Source organism: Crocodylus siamensis, chromosome 14 (genome assembly GCF_052110815.1).
Source record: "Crocodylus siamensis isolate JL-2025a chromosome 14, ASM5211081v1, whole genome shotgun sequence".
Lineage (NCBI taxonomy): Eukaryota > Metazoa > Chordata > Crocodylia > Crocodylidae > Crocodylus > Crocodylus siamensis.
In genome coordinates, this window is record NC_143408.1 from 15,623,479 (window position 1) to 15,646,622 (window position 23,144).

The following is a 23,144-nucleotide window of genomic DNA, read 5'->3' on the forward strand; positions in this document are numbered from 1 at the left end:
GGTTGGGAGTGAGGGGCAGAAGCAGGGCATGGGCATATCACTGCCCCCTCCACAATCATATACCCCTTCCCTCTCCTCCCTTTACCCCAGTCCCCCTCTCCCCACCCCCACAGGAGTCCTCTTTTTTGATCCTAGAACTATGGTAACCCTAATGGTGAGATTGTTGTCAGCCTGCTTCTGCTCGGGCATGGCTCCCTTTAACCACTAGGAACAGAATGGCCTGGCAGAAAGACAAATATGCCTTGTGCATGAGCTGTCCCCGGGGTCAGGATGAAAGGGGGTCTACTCAGGGCCTCTGGGGTTCTGTTTTTTTCCTTCCGCTGGCTCCCTGTGTGACCTTGAGCAAGTTCCTTCTTCTTCTGTCTCCTTTTTCACCTCAGTAAGATGAGGATAATTCTCATCTCCCTTGCAGTGGATATTGTGAAACTTAATCAGATTAAGTTCACAAGCTGCCTTGAGCTCCTTGAATGGAAGCTGGTTTAGAAGTGCAGAGTGCCCTATAAAACGTGCGGCAGTGTACAAATGGAATATTTATTCTTATTTGCAAAAACACTGTTTTACTAAAGATGTCCCCTCAGGAACAGGAGTGGAGGAGGAGAAAAGAAAGCACTAGAGTTGCAATGCATTTGTTCCAAGCCTTTGTGTGATATCTGATCTCTGCCATTCAGCAGGTTGCACATCTGACTCGTAGACTGGAGAGATTCTGCCCCCAGAAGAGCAGAATGACATTCGTTGGGTCACCTGCTTTGTGGGGAGTTCAGGGATGTGCATTTGGGAGAAGGGAAATTGCTGAAGTTAAGAGTGTAAAAAGATGATAAACTCTATCTCAGAGGCCTAGGCTACCAAATTAAAGTAAAGAAGCTACACAGGGCTCCCAGTAGGACTGTCAAAAAGTCTCTGAGACTAGGACTTGGAAGCCTGCTCAGTAGAATTGTGTTCCAGTAACTTAGCGCTTCAGTTGAGGATGATGCACAATTTTTGGACCTTTTTAATTATTTGAGGCTGCAGGAAGAATTGTTTGCTTGTTTACACTTTGAAATCATTGTTCGTGTTTGTTCTCAAAATATTGAGGTCACCAAAGCTGCTGACAAGTGTTGGATCTGCATCACCCACACCTTCCTCCTCCTCACCTCCCACCCATCCAACCTACAGAAAGGATGAGAGGGCAACTATTTTCAGGCTTCCTCTGGGGAGAGCCATCTGTAATGTTGCATGCTGGGTATGAGAGGAACATCTGAAGCTTCATGCTAGGTAACCTTCTCAAAGGCATGTGCAAGTAATGAGACTTCTGGGGTAACCAGAAGTGTCCATTGCCCTTTGGCCTGCCCAGCTGTGAAGATCAATCTCTCCCTAGTGGCTGGAGGCTTGCATGGTTTATAAGCCCTCATGCTTCACTGGGCATGTCTACACCTTCATTAATGCACTGTAATCTACACTACTGCACTTTAGCACAGATGAACAGGTTTTTTTATGATGCTACTGTGCATTAGACTAACTCTACTGCACATTAGCACAGGCTTTGCCCGCCACTGTAATGCGCAGTAGAATTAGTCTTCTGCACATTAAGTGTCTTGTGTAGATGCACCCAGTGTGAATAAAAAACAGATTTTAGGGTTAAGACATTTATGTTTGACACAGGCTGACAAATAGAAAGTCTGAGGTTTGTAGCTTAGGTCGTGTGAATGGCATAAATCCATTGATTTAGTGGGGCCAGCTACACCAATTTATGCTAACTGGGAATCTGGTGGATGGTGTGCTGTGTAAAGTATGATTACTCCTTCCCTACCATCACTGATTCGTTACACATGTCCAGTGACTAACTTTTCTCCAACTGCATGATCCTCATTTTCAGACTGAAATTGTAGCTCAGCATCTGTTCCAGCCCACCAACATCATGTGGGAAATCCCAGGCATCCAGTTCAGGACAGGAAGCATCTCTGATCATCCCTTTCAGCTGCTGAGGTTTGGATGAGGAGGATCCTTGCCAGGCCGAACTTAGTGGGAGAAAAGCAATATCCGGGAAATACAGTAGCTGTTTGTGTGCTTGGACCACACAGAGGAATGAGTTTTAGTTAAACATGTGACAAAAAGTCCATTTTTGTCCTTCCTTGAGTGTTCATTTCCATCTCAAGCCCATGGGAGCCCTGAGGCGTTGCCCAAAATGCTTTTCATTACATCACCCCCAGCCTTTTTTTTTAGCAACTGGCTTATTTATTTCAAACAGCCATGTACAGATGTTCCTCTAAGAAGAGGGATATTTGCTTTTCTTCTGCAGTCACGCACTGATAGGGAGCCCAGGGTGATTTTAATAAGACACAATAATTTGCTGTCTTCTTCAGGAGCTGTGGAGGGCACCCACAGTGCTAACTGGGCCAGTCTGAGGATGACAGGGTTAGGTTATGAAAATCAGTTTGTTCCTTGGAAGCCAAAAGATGTAATTGAAAGCACTGTGCATTTGAGTGTTTGAACAGGCGTCCTGGGAGCCATCTTCCCAGCTGTTTCAGAATAGACAGTCTTGCTTTTAAATGTGCAAGCATGTGTTTGGTCTCAATTACTTGTTTTCTGCGCACATTGACTGTACCTTTTGAAAGCAAAACATGATACATGGATGGCACAAGCTGCAGAACTGCAAGAAGGGAATGTTAATATAAAGTCAGAAGTCTGTTCCAGAAGCAGAGGAAAACCAAGATAATGGGCTTATTAAAGCAACCTTCTGCAAAGCTTTGCTATCAGAGAGCAAAATACATACACAATCAGTAGGGTTTGCAAGGCTGCCCTTCTGGGACCTACGGCTATATCAACAATTATCAATAGCTGGTATGCATCCATGTGCTGCTGTATCACATCTTCATAATGTGATTTCATCATTAGGCCAGCCCTTCAGAAAAGCAATCTGCAGAGGGACCTTTAGTGCATGGAAGGTCCTTTTATGGGACCTCCATGTACTACCTAGCCAAAATATATATATATATATATATATATATATATATAAACGTGTAATGATTTTTTTACGTTTGTCAAACATTTAATGAATTAAGTGTTTTGTGAGATGCCAGAAGTCTACCTGAATTTCTCACTGTGTTGGTATTGCCAGTTGTCTGACTAGCTCCTAAGAAAAGGGCTAGTTATTTATGGAACCAGAGGGATTGGAGGCTGTCCCTGTGTATTTGTAATGCCGCACAGAAATAGAACTTTTCATTCTAAAATCTAAAGTTTATGCTTTTGCCCTTCTGAATTCTTAGAAAATCCCCTTAACACCCGTGTAGGAAGATAAACTGCTCTCTTGTCCTGCAGGAAGGCAACCACTTAAAGGTGTTAGAAAATATTTAGGAATCTAGTTTCTTGACTTTTCTTCCAAATTCTGCAATTTGTGCCTCAGTTTACCTGTCAGTAAAATGGGAGTGATGATACTTTGTCTAACTCAGTGCTCAACCTTTTGGCCACGTAGGCCAGAAAAGAGGAGCAGGGCCAGTACACTGGCTGGATCAAGCCTTGTGGGCCAGGATCAGGCCCTGGCACCTGACACCCTGCCCTGAGCATATGAAGTGGGCCCTGGAGGCCATACCACCCCCACACGCTGGTTTTGGTTCCCAGGGGCCTGGCACCAACCCTGCCTTTCAGGATTGGTCTCCCAGGGGCCTGGCACTGCTGCCTTCTGCCCCAGCATGCCAGGATTTGGGCCCTGGGGCCCCATCACTGCCTTTGCCCAGTCCTGCATGCTGGGATTGGGCACCTAATCCAGCACACAGAGACTTCCCACAGGTCTGGAAATTTGGTGGTGGGAGAGGCATTTTACTGTTCACTCACTGCCAAATTTCTGGGCTGGATGGCATGGGACTGAACACCAGGTTTAAGTGCCCCCGGTCTAACTCATGGGGGTATTATGGGACTTGATAACAGGATTTTAAAAACTGTCTTTGGGATATGTAAAAGATGCTCTAAGCGTAACATGTTATTCTGAAAGTTGGCTTAGTCTGCTAATTCATTTAAACATATTGACAAAAGAAAAGAATAATACTGAAAGCTGGAGGAATATGTAGCAAGTGAAGAAAGAGGAAAGGAACTGTATTAGTAAAGAGTTGATCCTACAACAGCATCATGTTGATTTTATTCAGGTGCTTCATTTACTGTCCTAAAGGGGTCTTTAAAGCTTGTAGAATGATGAAAAACATATTTGCAAATGCACTTAGTTGTGGGGGGAATGGAAAGAAGGGAATTCTCCTATTTTGGGAAATGGTTAAATTGTGGGAGAACTCCATTCAGTAGAAAATTGTTCCCCAGTGGTTTTGTGGTGGGACAGGAAAGAAGCCTGGACTCCATGTATTTATTTATTCCAGAGGTGTGCTATAACCAAATCTAGGTGCCAGGAGATGATAGATGATGATGATAGTCTGCATCCATGTGGGTCAGGGCTCCATTTACAGCCCCTTTAGCATAGTTGTTTCTATGAAACTCTAAGGTCTGGTCTCTCCAAACTGCTTCTTGCACCTTTGAATTTGAGCCTTTCTAATGCCCTGTCTCTGCAGCTAGATGACCTGTATTTGATAGCCATCAGCCACCGACGGGAGATAAAATCACTGCGGGACCTCACCTCTGAGCATCTGCCTTTGCTAAAGAACATCTTGCAGGAAGGAAAGGTAGGTGCTATGATGTCTGTGGTACCTGAGCAACCCTCAAAGTCTCACTGTACTGATACAAGATCAATTTACAGATTGCCTTAATTTCTGTCAGCAGGGAGCAGCTGCCAAATTTGCTGCTCCTGTTGGCTTTCCAGCAGGAAGTCTGCCCTGTTGTCACGAGAGCCATTTGCTCGTGCAGCAGACTGGGGGACTTGTGGATTACAGCAAGGGGGATTCAGCATCTTTGCATGGGGGCTTTGTCCTGAATGTCTTGTACCCAAGTCCTTACATACTGGCAGGCATCCTACTTTGTAGACCCCACCTATCCTCCTGGGGACAGTAACTTAACTGTAATGATTTCTCTGCGGTCAGACTTCATTGACAAAATGAAAAGTGACTTTGCATGTGAGCAGCTGCTGCCCATAATGTCACTGACTGCTGCACCGTGACGGCCAGCAGCTGGACCAACGTGAAAACACAAAATAGAGGAAATGGTTTACAGCGATGGTTTTTGACTTGTGGTCCATGGACCCCTGGGGATTCGCAGACTGTGTCCAAGGTAGGGGTGGGCAAAATATGGCCCATGGGCCAAATCTAGTCCACCAGGCAATTTCATCTGGCCCATGGGTGGGTGCCTACTAATTCACTGTAACCATCCTGGCCAGCCCCGGGCTGCCCCTGTTGTTCTTACATGAGGCTGAGCCCCGCTCATTCCCGTGGGGGCAGCACACGGTGCACTCCCACCCTTGCCCACGGGACAGCCCTGACCCTGGTCCTGGCCCCACAGGTAGGTCAGCAGCAGCAGCAGGCAGGGGAAGTAGTGGTGATGCTGGCAGGTGGGGGGGAGGGGAGATTGGCAGCAAGTGTAAAGAGTGGGGGGACAGCGAATGAGTGAGAAGTTAGGCAAGTGGCAGGGGAAGGGCATCAGCAGTGGCAGGCAGGGGTGGGGAATGTGGTGGTGATGAGGTGGGAGCACCAGGTGGGTGAGTGATGGTGACAGCAGACAGGAGAAAAGCAGCAACTGGATGGGAGCTTAGCACCAGGGCCAGCGGGGGCCCAGGGCAGGACGGCAGGAGTGTGGAGCCTGGGCCAGTGGAGGAATGGGGTCTGCCTGGCTCCATCTCATGGGGCTCACGTACAATTCCCAGGTTCTCCGCCCAAGCCGCGTGCCTCTGGAGGGAGCCCCGTGCAATGGAGCCAGCAGCCCAGTGCAGCTCGGTGTTATCTGAAGGTCACGGGGAACAGCAGGGAGCTCCATGCTATGGAGTCAAGTCCTTCCCAAATGGAGTACTTCCAGGGACAAAGGGAGGGACTTCTGGTGGCAAAAGTCAGGGGTTAGGGACAAGACTTGCATTCCCAAGATGGCAACCAGGGAGCGGGGCATCTGTCAAGGGCCAGGGTTACCCTTGCAGCCCCCAGGAGCTCACCAAAACTCGATAAGTGGCCCTCCAGCCAAAAGTATTGCCCACCCTGGTCTAAGGGGTCCATGAAAGATGACTATGATCAATCAGAAGTATGTGATACCCACACTTACAATTCAAAGGGGCCCACACCTCTTTTCAAAATTTTTTAGGGGACCGTGAATGAAAAAGGTTTAGGCTTAATCTGAAAGAATCCTCTCTGCCTGGCATGTTCTCGCCCACTCCAGGGGGTTGCAGTTCCAATGCGGGGAGGAGAGGTGTTTATGAGGCTTTCAGGGGATGAAAGGATTTAGGTAGATGTTAATGACATACATCTCTTGTCATTCTGTACACAGCATTAGCCCTTCTGCGCACCCATTACGGGTCTGTTTATTAACTACCTGGTGCTACTTGTGTGCACAGAGAGAGAAATTAGTAAGTGAAAAGAGGACCCTACATCCTGCATCATACTTGCATTTTTATGCACTGGAGGCCAGATGAATGATAGGAGCCCTTTGAACTGCATCAGGCAACAGCAAGGGCTCTCTGCCTAGGAAAGCAGCAAGTCTGCATAGGGCCATGGAAAGCATTTCCTGATTTCCTCTCCTCCCCAATTAACCTACTCTCATAGGACATGAAGGAGAAGTCTGGATTCTTTCTCCAGCCTGGTTTCATGTCTTGAGTCAGAACTAGGTGCTAAAGCAGTTATTCTTGACCTGTTTAGACTTGAGGCACCCCTTAGAAAATTCCTGCTCTTATTTTTCACTTTTTTTTTTTTTTTTTTTTTTTGCCTACAGAAAAAATAGTAAAACAGATTTTCTATTTCAGAGTGCTCAAAACGAAATCCATAGTTGTGGTCTATTTGAAATCTCTGGGTTTATCTTATAGATCATATTTGTAAACCTACCAGTGCTGACATTTTGTGGCATCCCGCAGTATGCTTAAAAGGATCTCAAGGTACCCTAGGGTGCTGTGGGCACCCTGGTTGAGAATCACTGCTTAAAGGCTCTCCAGCTCTGGGACTGCCCTGCATGAGCTGTCTGAACTTCCATACTCTTTGTCTTGCACTATCCTGCCTCTTGCTCTTGGGAAGAACCCAGGCCTGAGCCGCAGCCAAAGGGAAGTATAAGCTGGGGTGGGGCATGACGTGATCCCTTAACTTACCTCAGATCCCAGAAGTGGCCCATTCTCTCACTCCAGCTTTAACAATTTTTTTCTGAAACAATATCTTCATTTCTGCACACAATGAACTAAACCTCTGAGCCTTCCAGGATGCAGGAGGAAGATCACTTCACCCCTGGAAACACATTCCTGTAGGGTAGCACCTGAGACCTACCTGCAACAACTGAGGCAGGAGGAGATGTGGAATCCAGATGAACTTGAGGTAGCAAAATACAATTTTTGATGTTGACATTTGTGTCACGAGTGGCAGAGTTGCATTCTCTTCTTCTGTGGCTGGAGTTGCAGGATCTTTCATGATCACAAGCAGCTTAGGGCTCCAGTCATGTGTTGTCCTCTTGTCAGACACCTCCTGCAGTGTAGCACCACATATCTTCTCCTACTGGGGCCTTGGTTCACTTTGCTTTAGAGGACAAAGTGAAATGCTCTAACCCTGTGTCCTGGAGTCTCTTATCTAACCACTGACTCCCCTTTGTTCATGCAGTTTGACAGGGTCACAACTCTAGCAGATCTGGCTATGGCCCATCCGTCCATACATTGCAGCATCAGTTTTCAAAAGTGAGGCTTTTTCCATCTGTGCTTGTGCTAAGGGTCTCCCTGATGTTAAGGCACATCCCATTTTTCTACCTGAATGGTTTTTCCCTTGGGCTCCAATTTAGATTCCCCCTTTTCGTTACTCCTGTCTGAAACGCAAGGTGGCCCAAGAAGAGCAATATGCTCTTCTCCAGCTCTGGAACTGGGTCTAAGAAAAGGTTTGTGCTGGGGTGGTCTGCTTCAGTGGTATCCAGAGGGACACTAGATTCCAGCTGTGGTCTACAGTAGCAGTGTCCTTCTTCTCTCCGTCCAGCTGCCCATGTTGTTATTTTGTGCAAACATCCAAGTCAGTGGTGCTCAACCTTCTGGCTTCACAGGCCAGATAAGTGCGCTAGGACTGACCTGTGGGCTAGGTTGAGCCCCATGCACCAGGATCAGGCTTTGGGGCCTGGCCCCACTCCCTCCCTGCCCCAAGCACCTTAAGTGGGCCCTGGGGCCCAGCACAACTCCCATACACTGGGTTTGGTCCCCGGGGGCCCAGCATCACCACCTCTCACCAGGATTGAGTCCTGGGGGCCTGGCACTCCTGTCCACTCCTGCCCCAGTGCACTGTGATTGGGGCCTGGTGCCCCCCACTGCCCTTGCCTGCTGGCCTTGGGTCCTGGAGCCCAGCAACACCCCCACTCACATTGGCTCCCCACAGGTCCAGAAATTTGGTAGTGCCACTGCTCTCCCACTGTCAAGTTTCCAGACCCATGGGGAGCCGCATGGGCCAAATGATGTGGGGCCACAGGCCAGATTTGGCCTGCTGGCCAGGGATTGAGCACCCCTGTCAGTTTGTTGGCTGGACTGGCCATGCTAAGGGAGGATGTAGCCCAGGCTGCAGTATTGCCCATCCCTTTGGAACAGAATCTGACACTGTTAGAAGAAAACAGCCTTTTCCTCTTGGCGTCTGGGCTGAGAGCTCAAAGTCTGAGCACACAGTCTGCCTTGGAACCAAGTTTTTTAGTTGGAGCCAAGCGAGTGCTTCACCAGTCCTTTGGAAAGCCAGTGACTCCTTCATGGAAACTGCTTTTGGCCTGGGCCGTCTGAAGCTCGTCTTCGGTTTTGTTCCAGCTAAAACCGTCATGGCTTCAAGTGCCGACACTGAGAGCAGAGCTTGGCTGGGCACGGCACACCCCTGCACGGCTGAGTGGGCCACCAGCGGAGACAGTTGCTGCCACACAGGACAGCTGAGCTGGGGCGGGGAGAGGGCTGCAGGATTTAGGGCTGTGGGGAGGGGAGCCCAGTGGCAATGGACAGAGCAGGGGGCTGCAAGTGAAGAGAATGCAGCTCTCTCCTCATGCAGTGAGCCAGGGAAGCAAGTAGAAACTTGCTGTAGAAACTGCCTAGTGGAGCTGAGGGGCTGCTGCTTTCCTGCATGGACGCTTGTCCCCTGTATTAATGTCCTGCTTTGTAACCTTCTGGCCATGTCTTGCCCCTTGCAGGTGCGGTACGGTATGCTCACTACCAGGCAGTTCAGATCAAAGCAGGGTGGCAGGTTTTCCCCTTCATTGCTCTAGAAATTCTGAAAGTTATTGCTCCGAGGAAGGCAGAGATTAATTAAGAGATTAGGTGAGGGATTGCAGTGTTCCCAAACAGCCGCCCTGCTGGAAGGGCCCTGACAAGCTCACTGTTGCTGTTTATAGCTTTAATTATGCTGGCTGCTAACAGGCTCCTGTAACTCGCTGAGCAAAATGAAGCAAGAAGACTAGAACGGAAAACAACAAAAACTAGGAGAAGGCACGGCTGAGGGGCTGCGTGTGCGCGTTATCTAGCGTCCTGTCCAGGAGGACTTGCTGCGCAGGCATGGAGAGCAGACAGAAGCAGCCCTTGCTCGTAATGAGCCAGATCCTGGCTTTGGCTGGGCTGGTCTAAACCTGAGAGTGCTGGAGCGGCTCCAGATTTCCGTTGTCTGTATTGAGATCAGAACTGAGTCTGTAATTACCTCCCTTCTTGTCCTGAGAAGGTGTTGAGCCGTGCTGCTTTCCTTCCTGCCTCTGAGGTATTTCAGTCCATTGGGCTGATGGGCTGAGCTTTTTGATGAAGCAGGACTATGTCTAGGAAAAGCAAAATGGCTACGGTGGATATGCCAGCAGAGTAATGGTGGGGCAGGTTTGCTGGTAGTGTGCTGCTGGCTAGAACTTCCCCATCTCTCTGCTACAGGAGCCTTGGGCTCAGCGAGCTTGTAAGTGACCTACTTTTTCTTTTTATCCCGTCTGTGTGTCATCGTACTGAGGTGCTTTTCCCCATGACAGGCCCCATCCCTCCCTTTACACCTGCTGCATCTCAGCCTTGTGCTTTAAACACTGGATAATGGCTCAGCCACTCAGACAACATTACGGACTCGACGTCTGCTCTTGGAAATACTGTTTTGCTGAAGCAAGCTTTTCCCTCTGTCTGCTTCTATAGCCATTTCCTTGATGGTTTCATTGCATGGTATGTCTGAACCGAACATCGATCTCCACCCACTTAACTTCTTCTGCAGACGCATACCTGCTGACCAATGTGCTTGGCTGGTGACTAGCTCTTGGACAGGACTTAGCTGAGAAAAGCTTTGGGTGTCTGTCTCTGCCTCTGCCTGACTCATAAATCTTAAGTGTGCAGGTGGCCTCTTTCTCTGCTCGGGGTTAGCATTCTCACAGGCACTGAGCGCAGTGCGTTTACAGCTGGGCAGATTGTCAGCCAGCACATCTGGTACTGCATGCCCCTGTCCTTCAGCTGCCTTCTGGAAGAGTTTGAGAAAGGAAAAAATATGTGAAAACATTGAAGAGCATAAACTCCTTTAACGTGTAACGAAACCTTCATTTCGTCATTCACAGGCAAGACTTGAAACTGGGGCCCTGACCCCTTCTGGTCATTTTAAAGGTCCCATGGCACTTCTTGTAAAGCACAGCAATTAATCCTTCCTGTCCCGGCTAAATTCCAGTTGAGTATTTGCAATTTACTACTTAAATATCACTCTTTGCCCTTTGCAGTCTCATCTGGGTTTGGGATTTGCATTTCCTATGCTAAACTAATATACAGCATAATACTTCGATGTACTCAGCTACTGTGTTCCACCCTAGCAGTGACTTCATTTCACTGACTCTTTCCTGCAGTCTGGAATTTCTGTCCTGAATGTTTTGGGATCTATAGCTGAAAGGAATTATAGTAATGTTGCTTGATTTTTTTTTTTTTTTTTTTTTTCATTCGCTGTCGCAAGAGGCTAGGCTGAGTTGCAGATTAAATTCCTTCCCTTCTTCCTTTCCCAGGAAGCCATATTGAAGCGCTTTGGGGTGGCTGGTACTCAGCTGAGGATATACCTGCATTACCAGCCCTCCTACTATCACTTGCATGTGCATTTCTCTGCTCTGAGCTACGACGCGCCTGGCATCTCGGTGGAGAGAGCCCACCTCCTGACAGATGTGATTGACAATCTGGAGCTTGATCCCCAGTACTACCAAAAGCAGGCACTAACCTTTGCTCTTCGGGCAGATGAACCCTTGCTGAAGAAATTCCAAGAGGCAGGAAGAGCTTGATTTCAGAGACTGAATGTGGGCTGGTAAAATCCCTTTTTATATGGATATGTCTGTCATTGACATGTGTGGGGGTTTTAGTAAATTTTTTTTTTTTTAACTTGGGTTTTGTAAGAATTGGGATTGCATTCCCACAACTTCTCCCTCCATTTTTTATCAATAAAAATTGGTTATTAGACTTTTTATCAGTGTGTCATGTTTAATCCTGTCTTCTATGTTCAATGGAAAACATCACCCACAGCAACCACCACCTCCAGCAAACCTAGCCATTGAATCAACTTATAGGCAAGAGTATCAGTAAACCTGTCAACAGTGGCAGAATTTCAGGTTTTACTTAGAATAAAATTTATTTCTCAAAACCAAGGTAGTGCAACATAAGCCAGATTGATAAAGTCGGTCCTTTCCCTTCACCCAAAGTCTCTCCCAAGTGAGCTTCTTTTTGGTTGCTTATGTAAGGACCATATGATCTGCAGACTATCTTATGATCCCTGACCTAGACCTGCCACCAAGGAGGCAGCTGATTAGTCACCTGCAAAACAAAACCCACTTTTCAGGCTGTTCTGTGACTTAACCCCGCTTGGATTTCTTCAGCAGCCCTGGATTAAGGATATACAGAGGTAAAGAATATCTGATACTTTATACTAAAGGTGGGAGGCATATGTGTCTGTCCATCTGTGTGTACAGTGTAAAGCATTTTCCTTGACACAGACCACTTAAAACTTCACAGGCTATGTGTGACAGGCTCACGCCTGATGCAGTTGCTGACAGACCACAGGCATGTCCCACCCTCTGGGGTCATGTCACATCTGGGCCTATTCACCCACTACAACTTTGTTGTTTCCAGTGGGTCAACCTTCACTTGCTTGGAGGTGATGATCATGGTTCCCTGAGAGTCTAGGTGCAACAACATTGGCATGATGTTTGTGGGGCTCCTCCTCCCCTATACCCTCCTCCTTTCTACTCAGGTATTGTAATCACCCCTGGAGACATCTTGGCGTGCTGTTGTGACTTTTCTACTATGTTAGGTGTCTGGCAAGAATTGAGATTGCGAGAATCCTGCTGGTGCCATCTGTCTTCAAAATCACAACTAAACAGGTAATGTAACTTAAATGGCTCAAACTGGCTGGGCAGGAAGGGCAACAATGCCTCCATGCTGAGCACTCCCTTTCTTGGCCATGGGTTGGTCCAGTGCCTGGTGCACCCCTCACTCACCCACCTTCAGGCCCTGTGTCTTCTGGTGGGTAGACCTTGCACATGTTCTTCCCACCCTGGCACTAAGCCAGGTATGGCACCATCTCATGGTGGCCACTGTCATACTTGTGCAAGGCTCACTTTCCCACCAACCTCCTGTTGGGGCACTCCAAGCCTTCAGGCATACCAGCTGGGTGCATAGTGTTGGGAAACCCACTTGCTGGGGTTCTTCACCTATTGTCCCCTTCTAGACTGCTGTCTCCCAGCCCCCCCAACCTGGGTGCTTGTGCACAGACTTCTGTGCATGTGGAGGGGTCCTGTTGCATCCAGGCTGAGCTGCGTCCCAACTGTATTAGAAGGGATAGCAGCTGGCTCGCTCCCCAGTGCCCTGGCAGTGGGGATAGCATCCTGTGCTTCCCTGGGTGTTTTGACCTCATGGGATGCAGCTGAACTCCTTCCAGTGGTGAAGTGACCATCCCAGTTTTCCTGGATGCTTTGGCAGCAGGATGGGTGTGTTGGGTCCCTTCCAGCAGCAGGGAGAGTCTGGACCCACTTCCGGTTTTCCATTGTGCACCCCCAGTGCCTCCATCTCCAGGCCTGCTTTTAGCTCATTGTTCCCAGGCCAATCAGTGGGTCTTTTCCAGTCAGCATGGTGCCAACCAGCTTGATTGCAGCCCAGTTGATTAAAGTCTGGGGTGTATGATACGGGGTTTTCACACAGTGCTAGCTTGTGTCCCCTGGATGTTGTTCGTTTGGTTGTCCAAGGTCAGGTCGGTGAATGGAGCTGTTACTTCAGAGAAGTGCGGAATACATTTGCGATAATAACTGGCAAGTCCTACAAAGGAACACACTTGGCTCTTTGTTCTTGGCTGCTCATAGAAGCATAGGGCCCTGACCTTGTTCTCTAGCAGAGGTATCTGGCCTTGCCCAACCTGAAATCCCAAGTACTTGGTCTCCCACTGGACCAACATGTATTTTATGGGATTGGCTGTTAGACCTACGCTGCGCAGCTCTTAGAGGACCCACTGCAATGCCTCCATGTGGTGGTCCCAGGTCTCTGAAAAAATTATTACATTATTAATGTAGGATGATGCATAAGCGTGATGGAGAGTTAATATACGGTCCATGAGCCTCTGAAGCATGACCACCATGCCATGTAGGCCAAATGGCCTGCATTGAAACTCCAGGGTGTGCCAAAGGCAATCTTCCTGATCTTCCACAGCCATAGGGACCTTGTGTGGGGGTCATATTGAGTGTAAAAATAAAGCAAACCTGACCCACTTTCTCCAACATCTTGATGCTTGGCATTGGGAACGCATCAAATTTTGTCACTGTGTTTAACTTTAACGAGTCTATGCACAGGTATAGAGCCCCTTCTGTCTTAGGCACTATTACTAGGGGACTGTAGCACTGGCTCCTGGATTCACATGTTATCTTTTGTCTGACATTTTCCTTGCCTTGTTGTGAAATCCACCTCCAGGTCTCATGTATTACGCAACCCGCGGGCATGGCTATCTGATGTACTACCCCATTGGCCTTCCTGGCTTCAGTGCAGAATACATCCTGATATTCTGCTACTAACCCCCAAAGTTGGTGTTCCTTCTGCTCGGTAGGGAGTCTCCCAAGTGTTGGCCCTTCTGTAACATGTGCTTTGTAATCCACTTCGAAATCTACCAGGCCTATGCAGCATACGACTTCGAATGGTCCCCCCATTTGGCTAGTAGCTAGCTATTGTGTTCCAGGAGGAGGACCAGGATCTGATCACTTGCTTTCAAGTGTCTTTCTTAGGCTTTTCAGTCATAATAGGCTTTGTTTCTTCTTGGGCTTGCCTGAGATTGTCCCTTGCCACCTGATGTGCACAGGTCAGATGTTCCCATAACTCAGGTGCTTTGCTACATGGGCCCCACCTGGCATCTGTTGCTCCCAGCCTTCTTGCATTACATCAAGGAGGCCCCAGGGTTGATAGCTATATACTAGCTTGAAAGGGGAACAGCTCATAGAAGCTTGATGGAGAACATTAAAGGCATCAGCAGCTGGTCCCATCTCTTGGGATCTCCCTGTATACATTTATTTAGCATCACCTTTAAGGTGCAATTGAAATGCTCAAGCAACCTATTAGTCTGAAGATACTAGACCAGAGTCCTTAAGTGCTTTAACTGGAGAACCTCGTAGATTCCCTTCATTATGCCAGCCATGATATTTTTACCTTGATCTGTTAGAATCTCTTTGGGAATTCCTACTCTTGCTATCCATTTAAGTAATTTGGCTGCAATTCTTGGAGCCGTCTTCAAGCGCAGTGATGTGGCCTCAGGGAAGCAGGATGTGTAGTCCATTTGTCACTGGTATGTACTGGTAACTCACACTGCTTTTTGGGAAGAGGCCGACGATATCTAGGGCAGTCTGCTGAAATGCGTTTTCCACAATGGATAGTGGCACCATCAGGGCCACCGGAAGTCTCAGTTGTGGATACCATGTACATCTCACAGTAGTGCCTGACCTCCTTATAGAGCTCTGGTCAGAACCGCTGCAACAGGAGTGCCTCTGTCTTGTCCCTTCCAGATGGTCCCCCCTTTGGCCCATCGTGTGCCAGTTTAACTGAAGGAGGCCTATACCACTGTGGCACTAGCAACTGTGCCACTTCCAGCTTTTGCCCTTTCCCTTTGTCAATATGGTAGAAGAGGTTGTTCCTTATCTTGAAGTGTGGAGCCTGGGATGCCTGGTCTGCTGCAGCAGCCGTCATTATGGTGCACTAGCCCTTCACTGAAGGCTTGCCAAACTGCAGAGTAATTGAGTTGACCCTACTTGACACTAGCTTGAGCCAGTCACGTCCTCCAGATCAAGGAGATCCACTGTGTATTCAGAGTGGGTACTCTGCATCCTCTCTGGTGAACTTGTCCCAACGTTCCTGCCACTTTCGGAGCATTGCTGGAAGTCTTCAACGGTGAGTTTTTTGAGTTCCTCTTTCACATTCTTATGGGTGGTTGGAATGGCATCAAATCTCCTTCCTTTCAGCTTCATTTAGATTTTTGGGAACAAAAAATCACATGTGGCAAGGTCAGGTGAATATGGAGGGTGTAGTATTACAGGAATGCTTTTTTTTTTAAGACAAAAATTCTTGAATGCAGACAGAAGTGTGTGAAGGAGCATTGTCATGGTGCAGAAACCATCGATCATTTTCACACAGCTCGCAGTGGTTTCTTCTAATTTTATCCCTCAATCGAATCAAAACCTCTTTATAAAAGGCCTGATTGATTGTTTGACCACTCGGTACAAATTCCTGATGAGCAATACCCCGAACATTGAGTCTTAGAACTTTTTGATCAAACCACATACATTGGCTCCAGCAGTAGCGGACCCAGGACGGGACCCAGTGGCTAGACAGCTGGTCACCATGGCAGGTGAGCAGCTGGCAGAGGAGCAGGCCTGGTGTACAGAGGACATCATGTGTGAGCTGGAGAGGGACTGAGAGAGAGCCCAAGAAGACCAGAGAGTCTGGGAGAGGCTCTTCACCCTAAGGAGAGGCACATCGCCCTCTTCCAAGAGCAGTGGGCCACAGAGGAGGACCACCAGGTGCTGGACACAATTCTGGCCCTGTCAGTCACCTTCGTCCCGCCCACTGCCTGCCCCCAGCTCTAGTCCCATGGCCTCCTGGCAGCCACCCACCGCCCAGCTGCAATGCCCCAGTGAGCTTGGCTTGAGGTGCAGTGTCACCTCCAGTGGTCAGGTCCCCCTCCAGCTGCGCCCCCCCCCCCAGACCTCCGCCTGTGCCTTCCCCACTGCCGCTTGCTCTGTTGGCCCTAGGACTAGACTGCAGGAGGGGGAGCTGGCTATGCCAGCAGAGCAGCAGCTGCCCTTGCCCTGGGTGAACCCCCCACCCACTGGCCTCACTGTGTGCTCCCTTGGTGTGGTCAGAGGCCAGGGTGCTGGGCACCTGTCCCTGGGCTTCACCCCATAGGCACCTCCACCCCACTGTCCCCCACCCTGGGAGGACACACAGAGAGCTGTACATACTCTGCTCAGGGGAGAGGTTGCTTTTTTGGTGGTGGGTGCTGGTGGGGTTCTGTGGTTCGGGAGGGAGGGCGGGACAGGGTCTATGTTTGTGCAGGGGAATAAAGTGCTTTCCAGACAACTGTCGGCTGGGGTGTACAGTGGGGCTGGAGTCCGTGGTCGGCCATCCACGTGGCCTACAGCAGGGAGTGCAGAAGCAGGCGGTCGGTCCACCAACACCCCTGACCCCCACTGCTGGTTGTGTAGCTCACCTGGGGCCTCAGTGGGGGGCCCATCACTGTCACTGCCACTGCATCCAACACTTCTGGTACCAGGTGTCCTCTGCCTGCTGCACATTGTCCACCCAAGCCTCACAAAAGAGCTTCTCAGATGTCATGCAGCACTATGAAGATGGCTATAATGGTGACCTGGGGGACACTGGTCTCTGTGACCTTGAGGTGGGTGGTGAAGGTGCACCAGCATCCCTTCAGGCAGTCTAAGGCACACTCCACCAGTGCACAAGTCCAGCCCAGACACTGGTTGAAATGTTCCTGGAGGAGGTCCAGCTGGCCAGTGTAGGGCTGCATGAGCCAGGAGCAGAGTGGGCAGGCAGGGTCCCTGATGAGGAGGGGTAGGACCACCACCTCACCCAGCTAGAGGTCCAGCACCCCTCATGTGAAGCGCCCGTTCTCAAGCAGAGCTGGCAGGGCAGAGTTCCAGAAGACACAGTTGTTGTGGGCTCTGCCAGCCCAGCTGGCACTCACATTGGTGAAGGCACTGGGGTGGTCAGTGATGGCCTGCAGCAAGACAGGCTGGAAGCCCCTCTGGCTGTAGTAGGGACAGTCACCACGGGCCCCCATGCACTGGGGGAAGCCTGGCACCACCTCCAGGGGCTCATGAACCCGGAGCACTGTATGCCCCAGCACATCCTGGAGGGTGCCACAGGCCTTTAGGGCAGCCTCCATGGCAGTCGCCTTGCCCGTGCCAAAGAAGTGACTGATGTAGTGCAGGCTGGTGGGTGTAGCCAGCTTGAGCAGGAGGGATAGCATCCAGATGGCTCCCCAGTAGTGGGGGTGGTGTCCAGTACTTCCCCAGGTCTTTTGGCCTCAGGGGACAGAGCCAGACTCCTTCCAGTGGCGAGATGAGCATCTGGGTTTTTCCCAGACACTTGGGCAGCAGGACGACTGTCTGTCGCTCCATTGGGCATACTGGCTTTGGAAAAGTGTTGGGTCCCTTTCACAGTTTCATAGTTTCTAGGGTCGGAAGGGACCTGAGTAGATCATCTAGTCTGACCCCCTGCCATGGCAGGAAGGAGTATTGGGGTCAAATGACCCCAGCAAGATGTTCATCTAACCTCCTCTTAAACACCCCCACGGTGGGAGCCTGCACCACTTCTCTTGGAAGCTGGTTCCAGATCCTAGCTGCCCTGACCGTGAAGTATCTCCTCCTGATGTCTAGCCTAAATCTACCCTCTGCCAGCTTGTGGCCATTATTCCTGGTCACTCCTGGCGGTGCTTGGGGGAACAGGGACTCCCCCAATGCCTGCTGATCCCCCCGACTAGTTTGTAACAGGCCACTAGATCCCCCTCAGCCTTCTTTTGTGGAGGCTGAACAGGTTCAGGTCCCATAGCCTCTTCTCATAGGGCCTGCCCTGCTGTCCCCCGATCATGCGAATGGCCTCCTCTGGACCCTCTCCATGTTGTCCACATCCCTCCTGAAGTGCGGCGCCGAAAACTGGATGCAGTACTCCAGCTGCGGCCTGACCAGTGCCGCATAGAGGGGGAGGATCACCTCCTTGGACCTGCTCGAGATGCATCAATGATGACTCCAAGATCCTTTTCTGCCTCTGTGCTGACAAGAGGGGAGTTCCCCAGCCTGTAGGTATGGTGCTGGTTGTTCCTCCCCAGGTGCATCACTTTGCACTTGTCTGTGTTGAATCCCATCCTATTCTTATCCGCCCACCCCTGTAACCTGTCTAGGTCTGATTGTAGCTTGTTGCATCCTTCCAGTGTGCCCACGTCCCCCCACATCTTAGTGTCATCAGCAAATTTGAACAGGGTGCTTTTTACCCCCTCATCCAAGTCACTGATGAAGATGTTGAACAGTGCGGGCCTGAGGACCGAGCCCTGCAGAACCCCACTGCCTGCGTCATTCCAGGTGGTCAGTGATGGCCTGCAGCAAGACGGGCTGCTCCTTACAGCAGCAGGGAGAGCATCCAGACCCATTTCCGGTGTTCTGGTGCATGCCCCTGGTGCCTCCATCTCCAGGCCTACATTTTTTAACTCATTGCCCCTGGGCCAATTGGCAGGGCTTTTCCAGTCAGTATGGCACTGGCTGGTTTGATTACAGCCCAGGCCCTAAGCCGTGGTGCTGAGGTCAGTCCAGCCTGTTACGCTGTAGATTCCAGAATGAGAAGATACGAGTCAGTCACTTGGTGACCAGTGACACAATTTCAGGATTTGTGCAGCTTTCTCTCCAGATAAGCTAGCTACTGTACTTTGTGCAATTCTTACTGGCGTATGAGTCTCTAGCAAAGCCATTGCTGAGGACAAACGGCCCTTCCTGTTGGATTCTCTTGTCGCTTTTCTTCTCTTGGAAGAAATAGAGGGACTTTGTTTTTATTACAGGTACTTTAACCTTTGAATAACAGCTCTGTTGTGGAAGTGACCAAATATGATAATGTACACTGTAACATGGGCAGAAAAATCACTGCTTTCCTAGGGCTTTATTCATTCTGTCATCTGGTTAATTCAGACCACTCAGTTCCACAGTATCTTTTCACAGCAATCAAGTACAGAGAGTCTAAATATGGCCATCTCCTACCACTCTCTTATTTTGCAACAAAAATACTGCACTTGTGATGCATCTAAATAAATAACACGTTGTGTAATCTGTAATTCTACAGGCCCATCTTGGATTCATCCATTTCCTACAGCTCAAATAGAAAACATGGAGGTCAAAAAGTGATCAAAGAGGTAGGATGCTGCTACAGCTGCTGGTCTCAGAAACGAGCATAATATTTTGCTGTCATATAGTGCTCTTCATCTATAGATCTTGGGTTGCCAGATAGAAAGAAGTAAATATTGTCTGTCTTCTGATACTGTTGTTTTTTCTCTGCTGTGCAGTAGGGATTGGCTGTGCCCTTGAAGACCTGCTTCCAGTGGCATAGAAATCACTGATGCAGTCTCAGTATATCGCCTTTGTATCCTGTTTGTATACATGCATGCAACATTTCAGGAACAGACATCATTAAACAATCCTTTCTTTCATCTCAGCCCAGCACCAGTGGTACAAACCTGCCTCTAGAATGGACTCCAAAGCAGAGCTTCTCTTCCATAAAGCAAATAACACCACATCATATTTTCCAAAGACTAAACATCTGTTCAAAAGAATGTGGCGGACAGTAGCAGTGCAGACATGCTATAGCAGGCATTACAATAAAGCAATCCAAGCAGACAAACAAATTATTAGATTTTGAGTCAGGAAAGATTATTTTTAAGTGCTGTGTATTAGCTTTTAATGTCAATTTTAACTTTACAGACTCCCCCTCTGAGCAACAAGTACCTCTGACAGTGCATTAGGGAGGTTAATACCTGGAACAAAAACTGATCTTTCATATAGACAGAAAGTGTGGAAGTCCTGCACTTGGCTGAAAGTTATATTGAAATAGGCAGAGCATCTTCTGGCATAATACTGACACCTGGGACTTTGGTCTCAAGCATCTGAAGAATCAGCCATATCCCTAGCCCTCCTTTTATGTTCCTCCAGCTCACATGCGTACATGTAAAGGCAGGTCTTGAAAATCCTGCACCAGGGTGAATAGAGACTGTCAACACAGGTAACTGGTATTGCTAAGGTTTTGTGGGGAAATAATTCTGTGGAGAGTTCTGCCATTGACCCTAGAAGTTGAGGGGACATTTGAGAATATTTGAAGCTTTAATTTTCAGGATCTCAAAGCTGAGCCAGTGTTCAAGTTGTCCTGTATGGACTGGGGTAGAGCACCGGCCAGGGATTCTGGAGACTCTGGAAACCAGGTCAATCTCTGCACCTCTCTGTGCTTCCCTTTCCTCATTTAAAAAAGGGGGTAATGTTTGTCCCATCCTTTGCAAAGTGTCTTCAGTTATGGAGAGAAGTGCTACAAAAGACCCTGCTTCTTATACAGGTGTATTTATTTTTGTAAGCTTCAGGGTTGTTGGTTGTAGCCATGTTGGACTAAGGACATGGCAGGCAAGGTTCTTGGAGTGGATATGATGTTATTAGACCAACTAACTTCTTGCAAAGAACGATTTTTCCAACTATTTAGTTGGTCTAATAAAAGATATTGTATCTACCCAAAGAATCTTGTCTGTCTTTATTTTTGTAATATAGTGATGTCTAAAGTCCCTAACTGAAGCTTTCTTCCTGCCTGGTCACTACTGTTTTGTGGAGGAAGGGAGCTTACAGTCTGACCATGAAACAATGAGGAGGAGACAACAGAGGGGGCAGTGACTTCCTCAAGCCCACACCACAGTTCCATGATTGAGCTGAGTGTAGAGAGAGGTCTTAAGTCCCAACCTGGTGCCATGGCCACTGGAGTCTCCAGCATGCTGCCTGTGGGCTGAACATTGGCACAATCATGCAGCTTTTTAAGAATGTAAGAGCAGTGGAGTCTGGTCTTGACTGTAGCAAAAGATTCATCAGCCAGGTATGTGTATATAATAAAAGAGACAATGGAAAGAGGAGTAGGGGCTGCTGTGCAGTGAGGATGGGGAGGAGGGTAGATAATTTAGGTGTGGCCCTATCACTACAGGAAAGCTTTGCCTCCCTTTTCAATACAGATAATAATGTTCAACATGGAAGCAAAGACATAATGTCTAATGGCAACGTGGGCTTGGAGATAGAAATGACAGTCATTGAGATTGAAACAAAGCTCTAAAGACCTCAGTTCAGTGAGGTTGAGGGGACCAAATGATCTTCATCTCAGAGTCCTGGAAAAATTGGCACGTGCAAGCACAGGCCCAGCTGCAAGGCTCTCCAAGAAAGCTATCAAGCTGCTTATTGATGGATGGCACCGTTCTAAGTGCAGAAGAGGAAATGTAGTAGCTGTATTTAAGAAGGTGGGGAGGAGAGGGGCTGAATTGAGCAGCTCCAGGCCTATTAGTTTGACCTTCTAATGTGCAAAGCTTCAGAACAAGTTTTTCTTTCCTTCAAAATGTGAATATGTGGAAGTAATTCGAAATGGGATAATATGCAGTACAGATTCCCCAAAGGTAGATTGCTGCAGACTAACCTGATATGTCAAATTCATGTGTCCTCTGAGAGGGGGGCTGAGGCCTCCCAATCTCCCTCCAGGTAAGCCACCCTGTTTCTAGAGAGTGGAGCAAAGTTCTGCTGTTTGCTGAGCATGAGTCAAATGAGGTAAGCTCCAGGTCTTGTTACTGATCCTTCTGGCTATGCATCTGTGCTCATCTCAGCCCCGTGTCTTTGTTGTGGATTGGGGCCTTAGAAGCCTTTCCCGCATCCCTGCTTTGGTGCTTTCCCTGTAGCTGATAGTTGCTAGGGGCATTTCCAGGGCATTTTGGCCTGTCTGCAATTTTTCCTTCCTTTGAGCTCAAGGTTGGAGAGAGAATTGCTTGTGGTTCTGGTCTGTGCCGTTTTGGTTGCCAGCTCTAATCCATCTGAGCCAGGCGCGTAGGAGAGAGCAGCTTGGATTCAGCAGATAGAATAGCTGACATTCCACTCGAGCAATTCGTGCCCGTCCCTTTTCCCCAGTCCTGCTTTCCCACCAGACAGTGCAAGGCAGGAGCCAGCTCACCGAGCACACCTGTGGAGATAAAGCTCCAGGATCTGCCTACACATGCAAGGAGCCTTACATTGTCTTGGAAAAAAAACTCCCACCATCGGGGGATTTCACTGTGCTGCCCAGACCAGGCCTTTGCATTGTACCTGGCAACAATGAAGCCCCTGCATCCTCGTCACTCCCCAGGTTTATAATAACCGTTAGTGTTTGTCTGTGCTCTGTCCAGTAGCCAGCTGCAACTCTCCGGGCACTGACAGCTGTGCAGCTCCACACTAACTCATGGTGCTTTTGCAGGAAGTGCCACGAGTTACAGTGATCCCCCAGACCCAACAGACAATTGCTGTTGGGGCTGGGGGATCAAGCTGCAGTTTGGCATGACTGTGTGTCTGCAGCCTCTCTCCCCTAGCTCTGTCCCTCCCTCATCCCAGCTCCAGTGCTGTCTTCACAATGGGAGGGGGAAGGGAGTAGAGGGAGTTCAGTCTGGGGTTTTCCCAGCACCTTCGGGGGGTGAGCTTCAGTCCACCCCCCAGTGCAGGCCGGGCAAACCCAAGACATGTTGCTGCCCACCCTTCTCCCCTTCCCATTCTGAAGACAGCACCCGGAGCAGGCTTGGGCTGGGCTGGGCTGTTTCAGCTCAGGCCTGCTCCCATTGTGTGCCAACAGATGTTAATCAAGGTGCTCCGTTTTGGAGCACCCTCACCCGAGCCCTCATGTAATGAGGGTTCAGACTGTCATGGAATCAGACATGTTTAAAGTGCTCTACATCCATGCACTTCTGTCAGTGTACGGCTGTAGAGCACTTTGAAGGGGCCAATCGCACCAGAAACCATCACTTCTGTCAGCACCCAGGGACGCTGCTGTTACTAGTGAGAATTAGATGGAGGAGCTACTTTAGTTG

The 23,144-nt window shown here is 49.0% G+C and overlaps 1 protein-coding gene across 1 annotated transcript in view; it reads left to right on the forward strand.

The window, feature by feature from the left end:
• The window catches only part of DCPS (decapping enzyme, scavenger), a 71,119-nt gene extending 59,647 nt beyond the window's left edge, over window positions 1-11,472 (forward strand). Inside the window, exons 5-6 of the mRNA XM_090027261.1 lie at window positions 4,527-4,637; window positions 11,026-11,472. Of these exons, the coding sequence (XP_089883387.1) occupies window positions 4,527-4,637; window positions 11,026-11,292 (378 nt within the window). The 3' untranslated portion in view covers window positions 11,293-11,472. The remainder of the gene's footprint in view (window positions 1-4,526; window positions 4,638-11,025) is intronic.
• The last annotated feature ends 11,672 nt before the right edge of the window (window positions 11,473-23,144 follow it).